The sequence below is a fragment of the Sciurus carolinensis genome, chromosome 14 (assembly GCF_902686445.1).
Source record: "Sciurus carolinensis chromosome 14, mSciCar1.2, whole genome shotgun sequence".
Taxonomy (NCBI): Eukaryota; Metazoa; Chordata; class Mammalia; order Rodentia; family Sciuridae; genus Sciurus; species Sciurus carolinensis.
The window spans coordinates 3,934,934-3,952,439 of record NC_062226.1 but is presented as its reverse complement, the minus strand read 5'-3'; the positions used below and the strand labels follow the sequence as shown (position 1 = coordinate 3,952,439).

The following is a 17,506-nucleotide window of genomic DNA, read 5'->3' as shown; positions in this document are numbered from 1 at the left end:
TCGCTTACCTTTTCAGGTTTGCCTTCCTCCTCTTCACAGTGGCGACACTGAGATTCCTGGGCGCATCTCTGAGCCCAAAGCTCTTGGCCACATGCCCGAGGTGGAGGGATCGGACGTGGAAGATGTGCTTCAGCTCCCTGGGGTAGGCAGCGTAGGCGCGGATGAAGGACTGCAGGGCTGGGAGGGAGGGAGGGAGACTGTCAGGACGGGTCCTGAAGTCCCACAGCTGCCCCAGACTGCTGGGTACCCCAGGTCTTTATCCTGCCAGGCAACAGAACCCAACCAGGATGGTTACCAACCAGGATGGTTATAATATACTTAGCCGAAACCTGCACTTCCGGGGAATTTTAAAATTCCTAAACAAACAACTGGAGTCACAATTATTACCCGAATAAACCCAACACAATCTCTGATTTTACTGCAGAGTTTGTGTTAATCCTGTTCTTTTCTGGGTCGTGGTCTCAGGACCCAGCGCATACCTGGTGCACAGCAGGTATTGACAAATGCCATATAAATGAATGAAGTGAGAATGAGCGAAGAAACCAAGAACTGGTCAACAGGGACCTGTATGAGGGAATCATTCTCCTGATTGGATTTGCTGCATTAGTGAATGCATGTATGTCAAAGCTCAGGAAGCTGGAAAGGCTTTGCTGCGGCCACCACACGCTCACTGCGAACAGACATGGCTTCCCAGTGCCCTGTCCACACGTACCACCACCCAGCTCTCCACACGCCCACGGACCTCAGAACAAAGCTCACTCCAGAGGTGTCCAGGACTGACCAACACAGCATGTCTAACTCATTCAAAGAATGTATAAAAAAATGAAATAGAAATGAGAAAAGAATTTTTAAAAGAAAATGATTAAATATCTAAACCAGTTCAGGACACAGTCTGCCCTGATGGCAGTCATGAGGTAAGAGTCATCCAGCGTTGGATCAGGAGAGCCACAGTCCCACTTAAAGTGAGGAACGAATGGGGTGCTTTCTCTGGACCCTGGCTCCAGCCAGCCAAGAGCCAGACCCAGGTCCGGAGCACTAGCTGCACCTTAACTCTCCGCTGGGAAAGACTTTCCTGTGCAGCTCCCGGCCGTCTCCCAGTAACACTGGAGACCACTGCCTACCCGTGCTCATGCCAGCAGGGTGGAGGGGCATGTTCTGCAAAACACGTTCTGTGTCCTGCCACCACCTGCTGTCCTTCCAGACCCTCCTCCCCCAAGGCAAGCCAGAGCCCAGCCCTGCATGGATGAGGAGGCAGCACCTGCCAGCCCCCCTCACCTCGCTTGTTGAGCCACTGGACTGACAAGTTTGCCCACAGCTTAGATGCAATATCCCAGCAGCACCTGGAGATCGGCGTTTATGAACAGTAATAAAAAGTGTCATTTTAACAGATCAGCTCCTGGAAGGATCCTGGGAATCCATCAAAGCTCTATTTACTGAGCAAAGTGAACTCCTTTTCCCAATCGATAAGAAATAATAACCACGGCAACTCCTCTGCACCCCTCTTAAATCCATGCTCACTCCCTTTTTAATAACCAGGGACTAGCTTTTTCAAAGAGAATCTTTAACACTTCAAATGGACCGCACTGCCTGGAGGGTTCTGACACTGGGCTCCTAGCCACAGAGCCACACACTCCACGTCCTTGGGGAGGAAGCTCCCCACCCTGGCAACCGTGGAAATGGGGAGCCACTCCTTTCCCTTCCTCCAGCCCCAACCCTTGCTCTGGTCTACAAACTCCAGCGGAGACAGGCCAAGCGAGAGCCTGCGCTTTAAAAAACACCATCCCCAGTGCTGGCCCCAGGCCTCCTCACTTCCCATCACACCTCTGCACGGGTAGACGCGCCCCAGACCCCCACCCCACTCACCTGTTCCTCCTTATACCAACCCTAGAGCCCAGCACAGGATGTCTGTCCCAGGAGATGCAGGTGCCCAGCACACAGCTTCACAGGGATATGGGATCTGCCAAGCATGGGGCAAGTGCTTCCTCCCCAGACAGCATCTCTCACTAGGGTCCTCGTCCTCCAGGCTCTCATCCCACTGGGGACAGCAAGAGTGGGTGGTCCTGGCATGGACTCCTGCACCAGGAGCATTCAGAGAGGCAGGGGTTTCTGAAGCATCTGGGGCAGAAGCGGTTCATGCTGGCAGTGTCTAGAATGTGCAGAAGCAACAGGGCTGTGGAACCAACAGCAGGAAGTGGAGGAGGAGATGGGGATGCTTGTTTGGGGCGACAGAGCTCCAGGCAATCAGGGCTGAGTACCCGGTCACTGCGGATCCTGGCTTCCAGACACCATCCGAGGTGCACCACTTAGGGGGAATATACTTAACATGACCCACGTGGGCATTTGCCCCTTTCATTCCTGACACTGGATCAGGGATGGGGGTATCCCACAGTGACTCCTAGGATGAAGGTGGCAGGCAGGGAGGACACTGCAGCCAAAGGTCAACCCCGGCCCCCCAGGACACCCTTTGGTACAAGGCGGGTGGGGAGAGGCACTCACACAGTCCCACCTGATGTCAACAGCGACCATTACCAGAGGATACAGGAAGTAGGCAGGCTGCTGATCTCCTGAAGACACAGCATTTGGCAAAGGGCCCAGCTTGCCCCGTTCCCTGGGGACCTGCCATCCCGGGTATGGGTGTTCTGGGTCGAAAAGCGTACCTTCTAAGAACAGGCAGAAATGCCACCCAGGGAGTCCTGCTCCTCAGGGTCTGAGATGGAAAGGAGCAAACTGCAGGGGCAGTGGCCATGTGCCAGCAGCCTGCGACTCAGACTCACACCACCATTCCCTCTGCAACCTGAATCCCTAGCTGAGATCAAGAAACGAGAGGAAACACGGGGACCTGCTCCTGGAAGTTCCTAGACCTCCGGCCAGAAGCAGGCAGCAGTAAAAAGCTCCTCACTGCTGGGAGTGGTGGCCACACCTGTAACCCCAGCAACACGGGAGGCTGAGGCAGGAGGATCACCAAGCCCAAAGCCAGCCCAGCAACTTAGCAAAACCCTGTCTCAAAATGGAAAACAAAAACAGCTGGGGATGTGGCTCAGTGGTAAAGTGCCCCTGGGTTAAAGCCCCGGAACCCCCCACACCCCAAAAGGGCTGGTCACTAGCAGTGACTGGGCCAGAAAATGTAGGAGACAAGTGCACACGGGGCCCAGTTTCCAAGCACTGGTCATCACTCACGAGGCAGGTTCCAAAGGATTCCAAAGGAGCACAACAGAGAGGTGGGGCACCAGCTGCAGGCACAGCCCTCCTGCGCTGGGTGCTCAGCTCCTGTGAGGTGGCAGACAAGCACGCATCCCCAGCCTCCCCAGCCCAACTCAAAGTGACGGGGAAGGACAGTGAAGGGCCTGGGGCTGCAATGGGTGACAAGACCAACCTTCTCAAGGGTTGGCTATTCCCAAATGTTTCAATCTGGTGAGGAAGTCAATGATAAAATAAGCACAAGATGTCGGGGAGTGACCCTGCTCCAATATCTTGTAACAGGAGAAAAGTAACTCTGCTCATTTCTTTCTTTGTTTTTTTTTTTTTTTTTTTTTTGGTACTTGGGACTGAACCCAGTGTCACTAACCACTGAGTCACAACCCCAGACCTTTTTATTTTTTGTTTTTAGACAAGATCTCCCCAAGTTGCTGAGGTTGGCTTTGAATTTGTGATCCTCCTGCCTCAGCTTCCTGAGCTACTGGGGTCAGGTGTTGCCACAACACCCAGCTGCTTGTTTCTTGAATAAGGTCACAGCAATGAGAGAAAACACAAAACCAAGTTCTCCAGGGTTATGGACCATGACCTCTTGGGATGACCCAGATACCTCCATCAGCTGCAGACTCGCCAAAGTACCCAGAAAGTGCAACACCAAAATCAAAGATGATGGCGTGGGCCTCCTCTCCTCTGCACAACTTTGCCGTTGGCCCTGGACTCTGGTTGGCTGAGTCTGCCTGGTTCTGATTAGAGGTGGCAACTCTGTGAAGTCACACTGTGACATGTTTCATTCCTCTTGACATATTCCAGAACTAAGAGGTAGGTGATTATGAAAACCCTCAGGAACTGCTGAACTCACTTTTGGAGAGGCTAAGACAGGACAGTATTAGAGAAAAGACTAGAAGGATACATTCTACACATTAGTGGCAATTACTGGGATTCCACGTTCCACCCTGTGCAGTTGATTTGGGTTTTATGATAGCCAGATCTTGCTTTTGTAGCATGTGAATGGTAGGTAACAGGTACTTGAACTATCTGCTAGCTTGTTGGCCTTCTAGTCGGTGCTGGGGTGGAACCCAGGGCTTCAGGCATGTGAGGCACATGCTCTGCCTCTGGGCACTTATTTCATTCACCTGCTCCCTGATGACCACACCAGCTCCATGCCTAGGCTCCTTGTGGCTGTCCTTGGCCCCTAGGGCCTGTCTCCCCACAGGCCTGCTGTCTTCCAGAACCTGAGTCTGATCACACTTCACCTGCTCACAGCCGTCTGATGCATCCATTCCATCGAGGACAAAACCCTGGCCTCAAGGCCACCTCCATGCCCTCTGTGACTCACCCCCACCCTCCTCCCTTGCACTCTGCTGCCCAGGTGGTCCCACACCGGGAACACCCTTCCTTAAGATGTGGAGCTCAACCAACTTTGGGGTCTTGCTCTTGGGTCCCCTCCTGTTTGAAAGGCAGTCAGCTCTGAGGCCCCTCATCTCCCCAGGCTGCTGTTTCGCAGCCCTCCCCACCTTTCAGTGCGCTCACTGCATCTACCATGCTCGCCACTGCTCTTGTGCACGAACATTTTGGCCTCATGAGAGTGAGGATGTTTGTTCTGGTCTCATCTCCTGAAGCACCCAGAACAACGTCTGATTCAATAATTATTGTTTATTAAAAAAGATACTCCTATTTCTAAAACAAAAAAGAAAGGATGCCATAAGAGTCCTTACACTGGTCAGCCAGCCTAGCATTTTTCTCAAAGTCATAGGTAACTAACAGAAAGAGCTCTACTTCTTCCACTTGGAGGAAGGCTTGTCAGCACAGAGACAGCACCAGCCAGGACATCCCTCCACCGCTCTGCCCCAGCCCACCCCAACGCCGGCTACTGGGGGCCAATTGCTCCTACAAGGGTCTGAGGGCTCTAGCACGTCACCGTCACTGACTTCCTGGGAGTGGTCCGTGGTCCACGCCCCCACAGCACCGATCAACCCTTGGTGCATCTTTGAGCAGGAACGGCTTAGGTTTAACACTTCCAGTCCTGAACTTCACGTCTAATTTCCAGCTCGACAACTATTTCTACTGATGTGTCTTATCTCTTCCACCTGGTGTTCAAAGAGAGGAAAATGGATCCCCAAGTTCCAAGTTGTTGGGTCAAAGCTCTGGCCCTGATGTAAGCCAAGGTAAAGCCTCATTTGTGCACAGGATGGGGAGAATGAAATTAACATTTAATATCACTTTAAAGCCTCCCGTGCCTGCTTCCAAGCCCGGCAGAATTACAGAGATTGAAGGCTTTTGCTGGCGAGCAGCAGTGGCTGGCCGGCCCCTGCACCCGAGTGGGGTGAGAGTGAGGCTGGGTGGGCACCCTGCTGGGCTGGCCCCTCCCCAATCACCTGTGAAATCCACTGACCTTTCTTTGCCCAGGAGACTGTCCTCTGGCTGGAGTGCACGTAATCTTCAAACACTGTCTGCAGGACTGTGGCTCGTGCTCGGATTTCCTGGGGGCCGACAGCATGGGATTTCTGGGAGGGTGATGGAAGGATTAAAGGAGAGACAGAGTTGAAGTCAGGCATAATGAAGCAGTTTATAATAGATTTAATAACAGTAAAGTCACACAGTAACCACCTAGGGGCCACCGAGGGTAATCCTCTCAATATTACTAGGGAAAAAAGGGAGCTATAAAGATGTCGAAGTCAAGCAAGACGAGGATGGCTTTGCGAGGGGCAGACTGGGTCCGTGTGCTTATTTACTTACTTTTCTTCATGACCTCTTATCACTTATGTTCCAAATCAAAGACCATTGGAGACACTCTGGAATTTTCCAACTGAGCATTGAAAACATCCCTGAAAGCAAGCTCTTTTCAAATAAATTTCTCTTCTACAAATGTTCTCCCTTCCCTCCCACTCACCAGTGGAAAATGACAATTTCTCTTTAAGGGCATTCCAGCCACCTGCCTGAAATTCAGCCTTCACGTCCCCCTGTCCTGGGCTCGCGGAGCACACTCCCAGACTCCTCCAAGTCTCCCGTTTGTTCCTGGAGCCCAGTTCCCTGCAGCCCACCAAGGAGTTGGCTTTCACAACGAGCCTGGGCCCCTGTGGGACTGTTTCCACAACAGGCTCACAGACGGAGAAGGGTGAAATTACTTCCTTCTCATCTTTCATAATCCCAGAGAAAAGATTTACTTTTAAAACGTCTCCACTAAGAAGGGGTGAATTCTGTCTCCTCATCTGACACACGCACGATGCTTGCTACTGGACGTACTGGCTTGGGACCTAAGAGTACAGCTTCCCCAGGCCAGTGAGGGCCACAGGCAGATGCCACCAACCGCGGGAGTGGTGCCCCTGTGTGCAGCCCTACTTCCACCCCAGCCCACACAGGCTGCAGGGAAAAGCACAAGTGCCCTAGGCTGCCACCCTCGCCCCTGGAGCTCCGGGCGTGAGTGACTGTGTCTGACCCGACCTGGACACCCACGGCTCCCTTTCACTTTTTGGGAAGAAGCAGGAGGCTCACTCCCTGGCTCGACACTCTTCTCTGTATTAATAGAGACTTAACAACTGGAAATGTGTGCAGTGTAGTCAGATCGCCCCTGCTACCTGTTTGGCTGATGACAGTCTAGCTGATTTCGCAGTACGTGGTCCCCCTAAGGGTTCTATCTGCTAGCATGTCAAGAGAAGAGTCACTTAGGAGCTGTGTTACCAAAGTGGACATTTGCTATTGTCATTAACAAGTACCCCCCTTAACGGATGTGAAATGCAAACTCTTCCTGCTGCCCTCCTTTCGTTAAAGCCACCTCAGCAGTACCACTGTCACCTTGCCTGCGTCCTTTTTTTTTTTTTTAATATGAATGTGAAATTAGTGAGGATGCCCTTTCCCCTGGCGGACAGAATCCTCTGTTATTAAAAAGTAAAGCACTTTAATAATGAAAACTTTTTCCTCTTTTTCCTGTGTTTTAACTGTTTAAAATTAATGAGAAGGGCAGAGTGGTTGTCAAAGCGATATTGAAAGCCGGGCAGCCAGGACCGAATAAGCACAAGAATCCCTCTAGAGTGTTAAGTAAACAGACTGCAGCCGCTCCAATCCCTTCTGTTGGTTACTGTATACATTCTGTAACAGCTCTCAGAATAGATCTGAGAGCCAGGGAGGCAGGGAGGTTCAGAATTCCAATAAAGGCCTCAAATTAAAGACAGCCTGGTGCGAATTCCAGGAGAAAATTAAAGAGACCTCAAGCTTAAGTGACAGGTGACTTGCTTCTGTGTCACAACTGTCAGGGGATTTAGTGATAATATGGCAATATATTACAAAGGGCTTTTCTTATTCCCCCCTTTAGGTTTCAAAATGAGGCATCTTTTCTTCCCAACCCAAAAAAAAAAAAAAAAAAAACCCTCCACCATATATATATATATACACTCACATATAAATATATACACATACATATATACATATAATGTAAGTATATATACAACTGAAATATGTAGGGAAAAAAACAATCAAACTAGGTTCACATATTTGAAATGATGAGGTCAGTCTTAGTAAAATATAAGAAAAAGTTAATGACAGAAAACATAACGTACTTAGGAAAAGCACGTCTTCCTCTCCCCACCCCCACCTGCAGAAACACTTTAAGATCGCCCTCCTGAGAACCAATGAGTGCTTTTCAGCTGTCTTCCGGGGGGACAGCCTGCATGGAGATCAAAGGCGGGGCAGAGCTGCACAGCCCCTCCACCCCAGACGGGCAGGTGGCTGTGAGGAGAGGTGGTCGAAGCTGAGGGCACGTGGACGTCCTAGCACGCCCCTGGCCCGCACTCAGAGCTGGTTAACGAAGCCAACCTGCGGCCATCAGACCACGGGTAGTGTAGGAAAACACACTTCCAACTGTCCATCCACACTGTCTGCCTGTCTCTACACCCTGCTGATCTTGGAAAGAGCAGAGCAGCGGACAGGACGAGCGAGGGTTCAGATCCGACTTTAACACCTCACGTGCCAGCGACAGTTCTGTTGTCAGGGTAAGTCTGTAGGCATATCTCACAGGGCAAAAAACTTGTGAGAAAAACAGGCTGGGCGTGCACACTGGTGGTGCAAACTTCACACCCACCGAGAAGCAGCAGATGCCCGAGGTAACTGGGCTGGAGTTTTGGGTGCAGTTCAGAGGTGGCCGTGGTAGGAAGCCGAGTGTCGCGGCCCACGCCTCAACATCGCCCACTTCCAAGGTGTCTTTAACTAAACGGAACGGTTTTGTTTTAATCACTTGCCTGCCAAGCTGAGCTTTACCCCACGGTCCCCAGAACCTTCTGAGTGCCTCCCAGTCAGGTTGAAAGATCAAATTTATTCTCTTTGTAGGTGGGTGAACACTCACACACCAAGAGGAAGCTATGTATATTTCATTCACCTAAATATGAAATATACATTTTACAGATGCCTCACTCACTTGCTTTCTGTTCACAGAAGCCCAAAAACATGTGTGCCAAAGGGACATTCACCATGGACTCTAGTCAAGCTGGGTGCAGAGGAGGGTGCTGCGGCCGGGGCCTAGCTCTCTGCGGAGGGCCAGATTGCTGGCACACGCTGGGCACTTGGTGCCACAAGCAAAGCACCAGCAACGAGGGGTGTCTCAAGCAGAGCAGAATGAGTGGCCGTGTCCAGCTCTGCCTCACTGCCCACCACCAACACTGAGCGCCCACATGCAGCACTTTTCCAGGACTGGATCTGTGTAATTAGTAACTAAGTTAATTTTTCTTTTTTTAATTCAAGTTAAACGTGGTCCCATAATCCAGTTCTTCAGGGCATGACATCTGGACGTCAGTATGACTGATTTCATCTTCTACGTGCCAGTGAAAGTCCTACCCTGCTTAGTAGTTTTTCTTTTTAAAAACAAAGACCACATCTAAAGTGGGCATCTAAGCTCACTACCACCCCACGGCAGGACTTGGATGAGATGCTAAGGCAGGTCTGACCTTCAGATCGGGCCAGAACCCTGTGCACACTCTCCCCCTGGCTGCACGAGCCCTAGGCCCACTGCAGGGCTCTGTTCGAGCACTCCCTCTCCACAGTGCCCGGGCTGCAGAACCACCAGCTGAGAGGCAAGGGTTCACATGCAGGTCTGGCGACTCGGGACACTCTTCCCTGAGATTTACAACAGCTCCTTCAGGCTCAGGAGATCCTTGGGGCTGGCCCCTCGCCAGGGAAAAGGCTTAAAGAAGAATTGATGCTGCGAGGCCACAGAAGGGCAGATGTTTAAAAAAATGGCATGGCCTGTTGCTGAAAGGGCAGAGGGAACGCAGCTGCTGTGCTCCCTGCTTGGGGACGTGTCCTTCAGGAAGGGCTCTACGAATGGACACAATGCTCACCTCCCTGGGGACAGAGGTTTGTGTTCCCAGATAAAGACCGAAACCAAAGTCGGTCTGCAGCGGGAGGAGTATGATCAAGTGGGAGCCAACTTTTCCGCTCTCGTTTTGCAGTTTTCCTGCTGGCTCTTGTTTCTGGAGAGCAGGCAGATGCGAATGTTCCACTTATTAAGAAATGGCAAAAAATACAAAGGGCATTGGGACTCATGTCACTGGGCCTGGGCTTCACTCTATGCCTGCTACCTCCTCAGTGGCCTCAACATCAACAGCAGTGAGGGACAGCCCTTTTAGGGCTGTGCACTGTACCCACCCAACCCTCTGCATCCCTTGTGAAAAGGGCACTACTGTCTCCTGATGCCTCACAGCTTAGCAAGGCCCAGGACTTGCCAGAGCCTCACAGCTGGTGACAGAAGGGGAGTCTGACATGAGACCCTGCTCCAACCACTGTGCCGTGCTGGCTTGGCAGCACCCCATACTCCCTGTGGATCCCACAGAGCCAACTGCAGCCATGGTGAAGCATCGTGGGGACACTGAGGCCGACAAGAACCCTACGCGAGAACCTGCAGTAGCTGCAAGGAACAAAGTAAGTCAAGTTAGCGTCTATCTGGTGCCGGCCACACTCCAGGCAGTGAGCTGCTGACCTCGGCCTGGGGTCTAGCAGAGCTGGGATGTTTTACGAGAAAAATCGCTCACACAACTTGTGGATCAACTGCATCTTTAACAGTTCCTTTTGGTCACTGCAATCTTTGTTGTGGTACCAATTACTGACCAGATTTCACATCCACAGAAGTGGCTAAGATTGCCTCATCTAAAAGGCCATTTAGGGCTGGGGGTGGAGCTCAGAGGTACAGCCTTGGCTCGGCACACGTGCGGCTCCTGGTTTGATCCCCATACTCCAAAGCAAAGCAGAGCAATTGAGGTTGTCCTTCTGGTTCAGTGTGCCAGGCACGTGGCACAGTTATACACGCCAGCTGGGAAGCTTGACTGCCTGGTTTCAGGTCCCACAAGGACCAGTGAGCACTGTTCTGCCCTCGTGAAAGCTCCTTTCCTCTGATCAGATCAACTTAGAACTCAGGTCAGGGCCAGTCAGATCTAGTCCCCGTCTTAGGGAGAAGACTGATCCATGTAAAGACACACCAAAGATTCCGACTGTCCACTCTATCTTCAGGCATAAAAAACCAAATGTGAAAGAGTCAAGAAATTCACATTTGATAAACCTACACCCAGTGGCACTGTACCCAGGTGCACCGAATGAAGGGCTGGGGAGGACGAACACTGCAGGCAGCAGTGCAGGGTGCTCGGGGGCCCGGAACGACCCAGAGCCTCTACCCAGAACCGCAGGAAAGCGTGATCTGTGTGGCAGCACCACAAGTCGCAAGCAGAGGACCAATGTGTCTGAAGGCAGGCAGATGCCTTCCTCTTGCCACACTGTCCTGGACAGGCGTGTCTGTTAAATCACCCCCACAGATGACCTGGGAGAGGGACCCTTGGGGCGGAGCTGTGACGCTGTCCCTGACCGGTTCTGGGGACCTGCTGCCACCTGGCAGACTTCCAGAACAAACTGAAGCCCATTAACTGGATGAGAGCAGCACACGCATCCAGCTCAGAGGAGGAAGACAGCTGAGGTTTGGCCGCTTCTGATGGTCGTGGTCCTCGAGATGCGTGTTCTGCTTAAGAGAAGAAAGCTAGCACTCCACACAGCCTTCACCAACCCAGGTCAAGACGCAAGCCGCAGCTGTCAGCAGCAAGCACAGTAAACAAGACTCACCTGGTTTCTTCGTCTTCCTTTAAAACAATCGTCCCTTGTCAGAATGGACAAAATATCTTCCATCTTAACCTCAGAAATACTGTAAAAGGAAATGCATATCAAAATAAACATTCTACTCTTAAACAAAAAAACCAAGAGTGAGGTGCATAAAACTGGCCATTGTCACACCAATTAATGCACAAAGGGACCTCTATGACACTGCAGGGACAGCTACAGTGTCCAGCAACTGCCCTCCTATCTGAACGGAAGACAGCTCTCATTCAGAACTCCTTCAGAGGGACGGCGCCATCATTTCCTAATGAATCGTGAACAGCACACGAGGCGGCTTGCTTGCTGAAGTCCTACCGACTCGCAGCTGATGGAGTGCATATCCAGGGAAGTGTGGAGGAAGGAGAAGAAAGGCACGACCCGCACGCTGGGCGAACACTCATCGGTGGGTGACAGTGGCCCAGTCCCTGTGCTCAGCACCTCTGCTCTCTGCTCCTACCATGGAAAGTTGTCACTACTCTGTCTCTTAAAAGTTTAGGGTGAGGGCCAAAGACCTACACACAACTGCTAAAACCAGAACCAGGTTTCCCTTGTGAAGCAAAGTTGAGCAGTACCAGAGAGAAACTTGGAAAGCCCATGCTGCATCTGTGACTGCAGGCCACCACCCCAAGCAGGGAGCACACACAGACCCGCAGTCAGAGAGGGCCACATGAACTCTAAATGCTACTTCCCAGGAGAAAGGGATGGGAAGAAGCAGTTCTGGGGAGAAAACAGATAAAAACCAAATGATCTGTTGTACATTTTTTTTAACGTACCAGCAGACTTCAGCAGGAGGCAGCCTCTGCAACAGAAGACAGTCCTCTCCTTCCCAAAGGTCCTCCCATAAGGCCACAACAAAAATGCCACTGCCCCAGACTGCCACAGGCTCCCCAGCCCCCACTCCACAGAGGAGAGGTCGAGGCAGAGGGCCGAGGCGGGCACAGCAACCCGGGCTGCTCCCACTCCCTCTTGGGAGCCCCGAGGTGCCAGCAGCACCTCCTTTCTCGCTCTCAACCTCGCTCACTGTCCTTGCGTCCCCTCCTCACCGTCCTCTCTGGGGTGGGGAGGGATACAAATGGAAAAGAAACTCAACTTGGAGCAAAATCTTGAAACAGGAAGAAAGAAGGATGCCACCCAGAGCCAGGGATACGAGCAATGACAGCAGCCACACAGAAGCACTGCCATCCCAGCTGGGGCACGGCTCGCGCACCCACCTGGAGCCCCAAAGGCAGTGCCAGGCGGCTGCGTGCCCTAGGTGCAGAGGAACCGAGAAGGAAGCAGAGTGATTTAAGTTTCAAAGGGCTGCTTCCTATACTTCTAAGAAATCACTGCTTCTGAGGAACAAAGCAAATCTACGGTGATTATTTATGGTCCTATCAACAGACCTGAATCACCCACCTCGCCAGGGAAAGAGATGGAAAAATAAATAAATTCAGGGACTGTCTTATGCCTGATCTAAGATATACAGTTTGACAATGCATTTTCATTTTAATAAAGTGACAATGACTTTCATTATCAACACGTTTAAAGGAGAAGTAGGAAAAGTTAGGGAGCTGGCAAACAGGGAGAAGTCGAAAGGACGCCGAAGCAGTCCGGGGCATGCAGGTAGGGCGGCAGCGGCCCGGGGCACCTGTCTCTTGCTCGGTCTGTGAGCTCCACAGTGCCCCTCCATGAAGGCAGGCAGCAATCTGCTGAGCTGCCCTTGCTGCCGAGAGCCTCTGCTGCCTTCCTGAATCTTCCCTGCAATTCATCAGCCACCCAGCGTCCCGCCGCCTGGCTCCTGTGTGCTCAGGCACAAAGCATGCTTTCTCCTCCTCCACCTCCTTTTAACGCTTAGAGCGTGCCTTCTGGATTCCAGGAATGTTCCAGTCTGCACCTTCCCACTGCACTCTGCAACTAGTTCTCAGGAGGTTTTATTTTATCTTGTATCAAGTCAAAGAAACAGTTTACCCATACACACACAGTGTGTGGCCTTCCCTCAAGCAGGGGTCTGGCTGGCCAACCCAGCCTCCTTGCGAGATTCCAGGGCAGCCCTGGAAGCTTGGCCCTCCCTCTGGCAAGCCCAAGGCAGCCTTCCCAACGCCCTGCCCTGCTCAGTGAGCCCGGTGCAGAGTCCCACATCATGCTGGCACTCTGCTTTCCAGACAACACGCCACCAAGGGTACCTGTATCTGTCATGTCTTTGACTGTACCTGGTCCACGGTAGCTCCCGCCTGTGCTGAACACTACTCTCCTGCTCCAGTTTTACTCTATGTCTAAGCCCTTCAAGCAACTGAATTGAATGTGTTTATTTAAAAAAAAAAAAAATCAGGACCACAAAAGAGCCACGCTGCTCGCTTGGGCATTGGGCATCCCTGCGGTCTGCAACTTGGGCCCTGCTTCCCAAGGAGACTGAGTTGATGTGAATGGACACAGGGAACAAGCAGACCAGGCACCAAGGGGTACAGATAAAGGCAACCACAGGTCTAGACCGGAAGAAGAGAGTACCCTTCTCCATCAGTGGGTTTCCACCTCAACCCAGCCAGCAGTTCCTAAGCATCTCTGCCTGGGAGATGCCACCAACTGATTTACGTGTGATTTCTCTCATAAATAAGAAAAAATATGCACACCTTCCTAAAACACAAAACCACTCCTTCAATGACAGATCGTATCAAGATAATAACAAGTTAGGAAGAAGAAAATCCAAAGTCTACAATTATCCCCAGGATCAGGTTCCTGCCCAGCCCTGGTCACCAAAGGAGGCAGGTGGGTTTTAAGAACAAGCCTCAGTCCACACTAATGGCTTTGAAAGGGTTTGAAAGTCTCACGCGCCTGCGAGGGAGGGCTCTGCAGGCTGGCAGCAGGAGGGGACTGCTGGGGCAGATACCCAGCACTGGCGAGGGGGTGGCCTACAGTTGGTCCTGGTCCCCCATCTGCTTCAACACTTAGTTCCGACCTACATACCATTTTTCCAGCTCTGTACCTCAGGGGGAAAAAGTCGCACAGTGCTATTTGCTGTTTTACATAAAACCTCAGGCAGGGCACAGAAGAACAGGAAGCAGCCCTGGCAGCCAGCAGCAGGGAGACACGCGCCCGGAGCAGCCTTGCTCTCAGTGGAGCTCCGTGAGCCACGACTGCGTCTGGGGGTGGCCTGTGCCATGTCCTGCCACCTTGGGCAGACACATGGATCTTCCTGTGTTTCTGGAAATACCTTTATCCATCACGGCGCTGTGTTGGGGCTCATCTGTGTTGAAAATGGCACACCTTTAGGAGCCCGTCACTGGAACCTGCTGCTTCAGGTGCCGCAGGTGTCACAGAAGACTCGGCCAATCCACAGGCTTCCCTGCCATTCCCAGTCTGTGGCCCAGGGCTGGCCCCCTAGACCTGAGGTCTGCTGCCCCACTGTGCTGTACCATGGTGGTGGTTGGGAATCCCAGCTGCAGCCTGCAGTCAGGGCCCTTCAACTGCCTCCAGATTTCCCCCAGGGTTACTTTCCTGGGGGAAGGGAACTATCCATATGCAGATAAGAAGCATTACTGTTTTTAAAAGACAAATCAACTTCGAAGTTACAAACATTAACTACAAGAAGTGAAGACTGGGAACAGAAAGGGTCTGGAGAAGCTGGCTCGGAAGGCTGCGCACGCTCACTCGCTCACTCGGAGTCAGAGAAACCAACACGGGATGGTCTTCAGGAGAAGCCAAGTGCAACAGATCCTTGACTCCGCTGGCAACACAATGGAAACTGTCAGGTGCTGATGGCATTAAGGGCTTTAGTTTTTGCCACTGGCTATTCTGGGACTCATTTAGGGATCACAAGGGTTAATGGCTCTTCGGCAGCTTACAAGGCCCATGCACTGTAAAAGGCGACAGGAAGTTAATTAGGTGAGATCAGCCGAAACCCGCGCAGGCTTCTGACTCACTTGATTTTGTGAGCAGCCAACGAGTTGACATATTCTGCCTCCGAAGGAGCCAAGATGAGCAGGCTGCTCCCTCGGCAGCCAATCCGGGCGGTTCTTCCAATCCGGTGGATGTATTCTGCAGGTGAAGATGGAGCGCTGTACTGAACAGGGCAACAAAAACGAAGACGTTCACAGATCAAGGTGCTGCCATTAATTGGAAGTGCAATACCCCGCGCCTGTCTCCAGGTACCCCAAGAATCAGATCCTGGCACTATGGTCACCCTAACAACCACCAGGTGAAGTCACTCCACCCTGACACTCCTGGCCTCACTGAAGTAACAGGCTCCGACACGCCAAGTGAACGGTGGCCAAGTCCCAGACAAATGAGACGCCATCTCATCCCAGTATCTCCTTTTTAATTTTACTTCTCCACGGTCTCTTTGTTTTCCTGTGTGCACCTTTTCACGGAGGTGACTGTGCAAGGTGAGGGTGTAGGCAGGTGGGGCAGGCTTCTCCAGGATGGCCACATGACCTTGGCCTCCTTCCTCAGGAGACAGCAGCAGAGGACCCCGGGAGGCTTGGAGAGGAAGGGGCTGGCCGTGGTGCTGGCAGAGTCGCCCTCTGCTGCTGGCCCCAGTGAGCCCACCACCCTGCTGCAGTTCCATGGGCGGGGGGAGGGGCAACTGTGAGCTAGGCTGAGCCGGGCTAGCTCCTGCAGGCGGAGCCGGGCTCCTGCTCCTGGGAGAGTGTTCCTGACTCAGGAAAAAGGGTCACAGCATCTTTGTCACTGAGGGCAGTAACTGTCATCATTAAAGGTAAATGACCACAGATTCATTCTTCACTTTTTTCTCTGCTGCTACATGACCACAGATCAGAGGGCCAACGTGAGCATGCTCTACAGGAGACCAGGCACCTTAAACCAATCAATATCCACAATACAAGACCCTCCATGATCAATTTTGTGTCTGGCCTCCAGCACATTAAAATTATCCTCTCCTTCTCATCTTCCATTCACTCTGTGGCCAGCAGGAAAGAAGACACAATGCCTCTACTCCCAAGGTGATCATCTGTGACCAACAGATGAGATCCCCAGCCAGACACAGGCATGCAGCTCCACTAAGATGTGAGTAAGCCACAACTCACATGAACAGGCAGTGTCCTCTGGCCCCACACAGAAGGACTTGAAAACACCATTTTGCAGGCTAACAAAAGAAAAAGAGGAAGCAAACCCACCAGACTAGAGCTGACAACTGTACCCTCTGGCAGAGCGTCCATGGCTAGGGGTAAGATGCTACTGGGGACTTAACTGTTCCCTGCAGTCAATGCACACGGGAAGGGCTCTCAGGACAGCTAAGCCATCTCCCTCTGGACACAAGGAGACCTCCCAGGGGCACGGGTCACTCGGGTGATCTTCAGACTGTTGAAGCTTTGGTTTGTGACATGAATCAGTCTGGAAGCAGCAGAGCTGCCACCTCCCTCCTGGCTGCTCTGCAGCAGGGCGGATAAGGCTGGCTGCTGCCTGGTTACCAGGGCGACACCCAAGAGGGTGATGATAATTATCTACTTAAGGCAAATGCGTCTGCTCATGATCACACATTCCAGCCTCAAGTTCACACCTGAACAACTAAAAAATTACCTGAACAATCCACGTGACTTGTGGGAGATCTAAGCCACGAGCTGCGACATCCTTCAAGAGAAAAAAAAGCAAGATTTAGGAGGAGCCTCTTGACTTTCTGGGGGTCACGGATATATCCAATTCTCTCATACGACCCTATACACTCACTCACCCCACAACCTGCACACACACAACTCGACACACAGCTTTGAGTGGTCGGGGACCCACTCAAGTCTCTCTGTGGCTAAAAATTCTTTGTGGCAAATTTGACAGAATGCTTTAATAACTCAGGTTGCTGTAAGACTGTCCCTGCCAACTAGCCCAAGGATTGAGCCACAACTGTCAATGCATCACGTAGGGATGACCCCCAAACCAAGCTCACGTTCCATCTGAAGAGCCGCTGGGAAGCAGCGTCCATGGACTGCCACCCCGGCCTCCCTCCCAGCAACACTAGAGGTAAGGCTGCACGGCAAGCTTCTGGAACGCCCTCCTCAAGGGGCTTGCGGGGAGGGGCAAGCGCCAAGTGTCCCCAGGACTATGCGTCAGGCCCAAGGTGGAGCGCGCTGCTGACCCTTCTGAGCGCTAGGTCAGAAGGCAGACCACACCTGCTAGTCACTGCAGAGGCTGAACCAGACAGCCAAGACACCAAGAGCAACTGAGATTTTATTTTCTCTCTTCAACTGGTCACTGCCCAAAGAGCAAA

The 17,506-nt window shown here is 52.1% G+C and overlaps 1 protein-coding gene across 3 annotated transcripts in view; it reads right to left on the bottom strand.

Annotated features, from left to right (window-relative positions):
• Positions 1-17,506, bottom strand: part of Ddx31 (DEAD-box helicase 31) — a 57,707-nt gene that overhangs the window by 13,678 nt on the left and 26,523 nt on the right. For all 3 annotated transcript variants that reach the window (XM_047524875.1, XM_047524876.1, XM_047524877.1), the window contains 5 exons: positions 16,825-16,875; positions 15,210-15,349; positions 11,284-11,362; positions 5,585-5,696; positions 9-177 (listed from right to left, as the gene is read on the bottom strand). In XM_047524875.1, the coding sequence (XP_047380831.1) occupies positions 9-177; positions 5,585-5,696; positions 11,284-11,362; positions 15,210-15,349; positions 16,825-16,875 (551 nt within the window). The remainder of the gene's footprint in view (positions 1-8; positions 178-5,584; positions 5,697-11,283; positions 11,363-15,209; positions 15,350-16,824; positions 16,876-17,506) is intronic.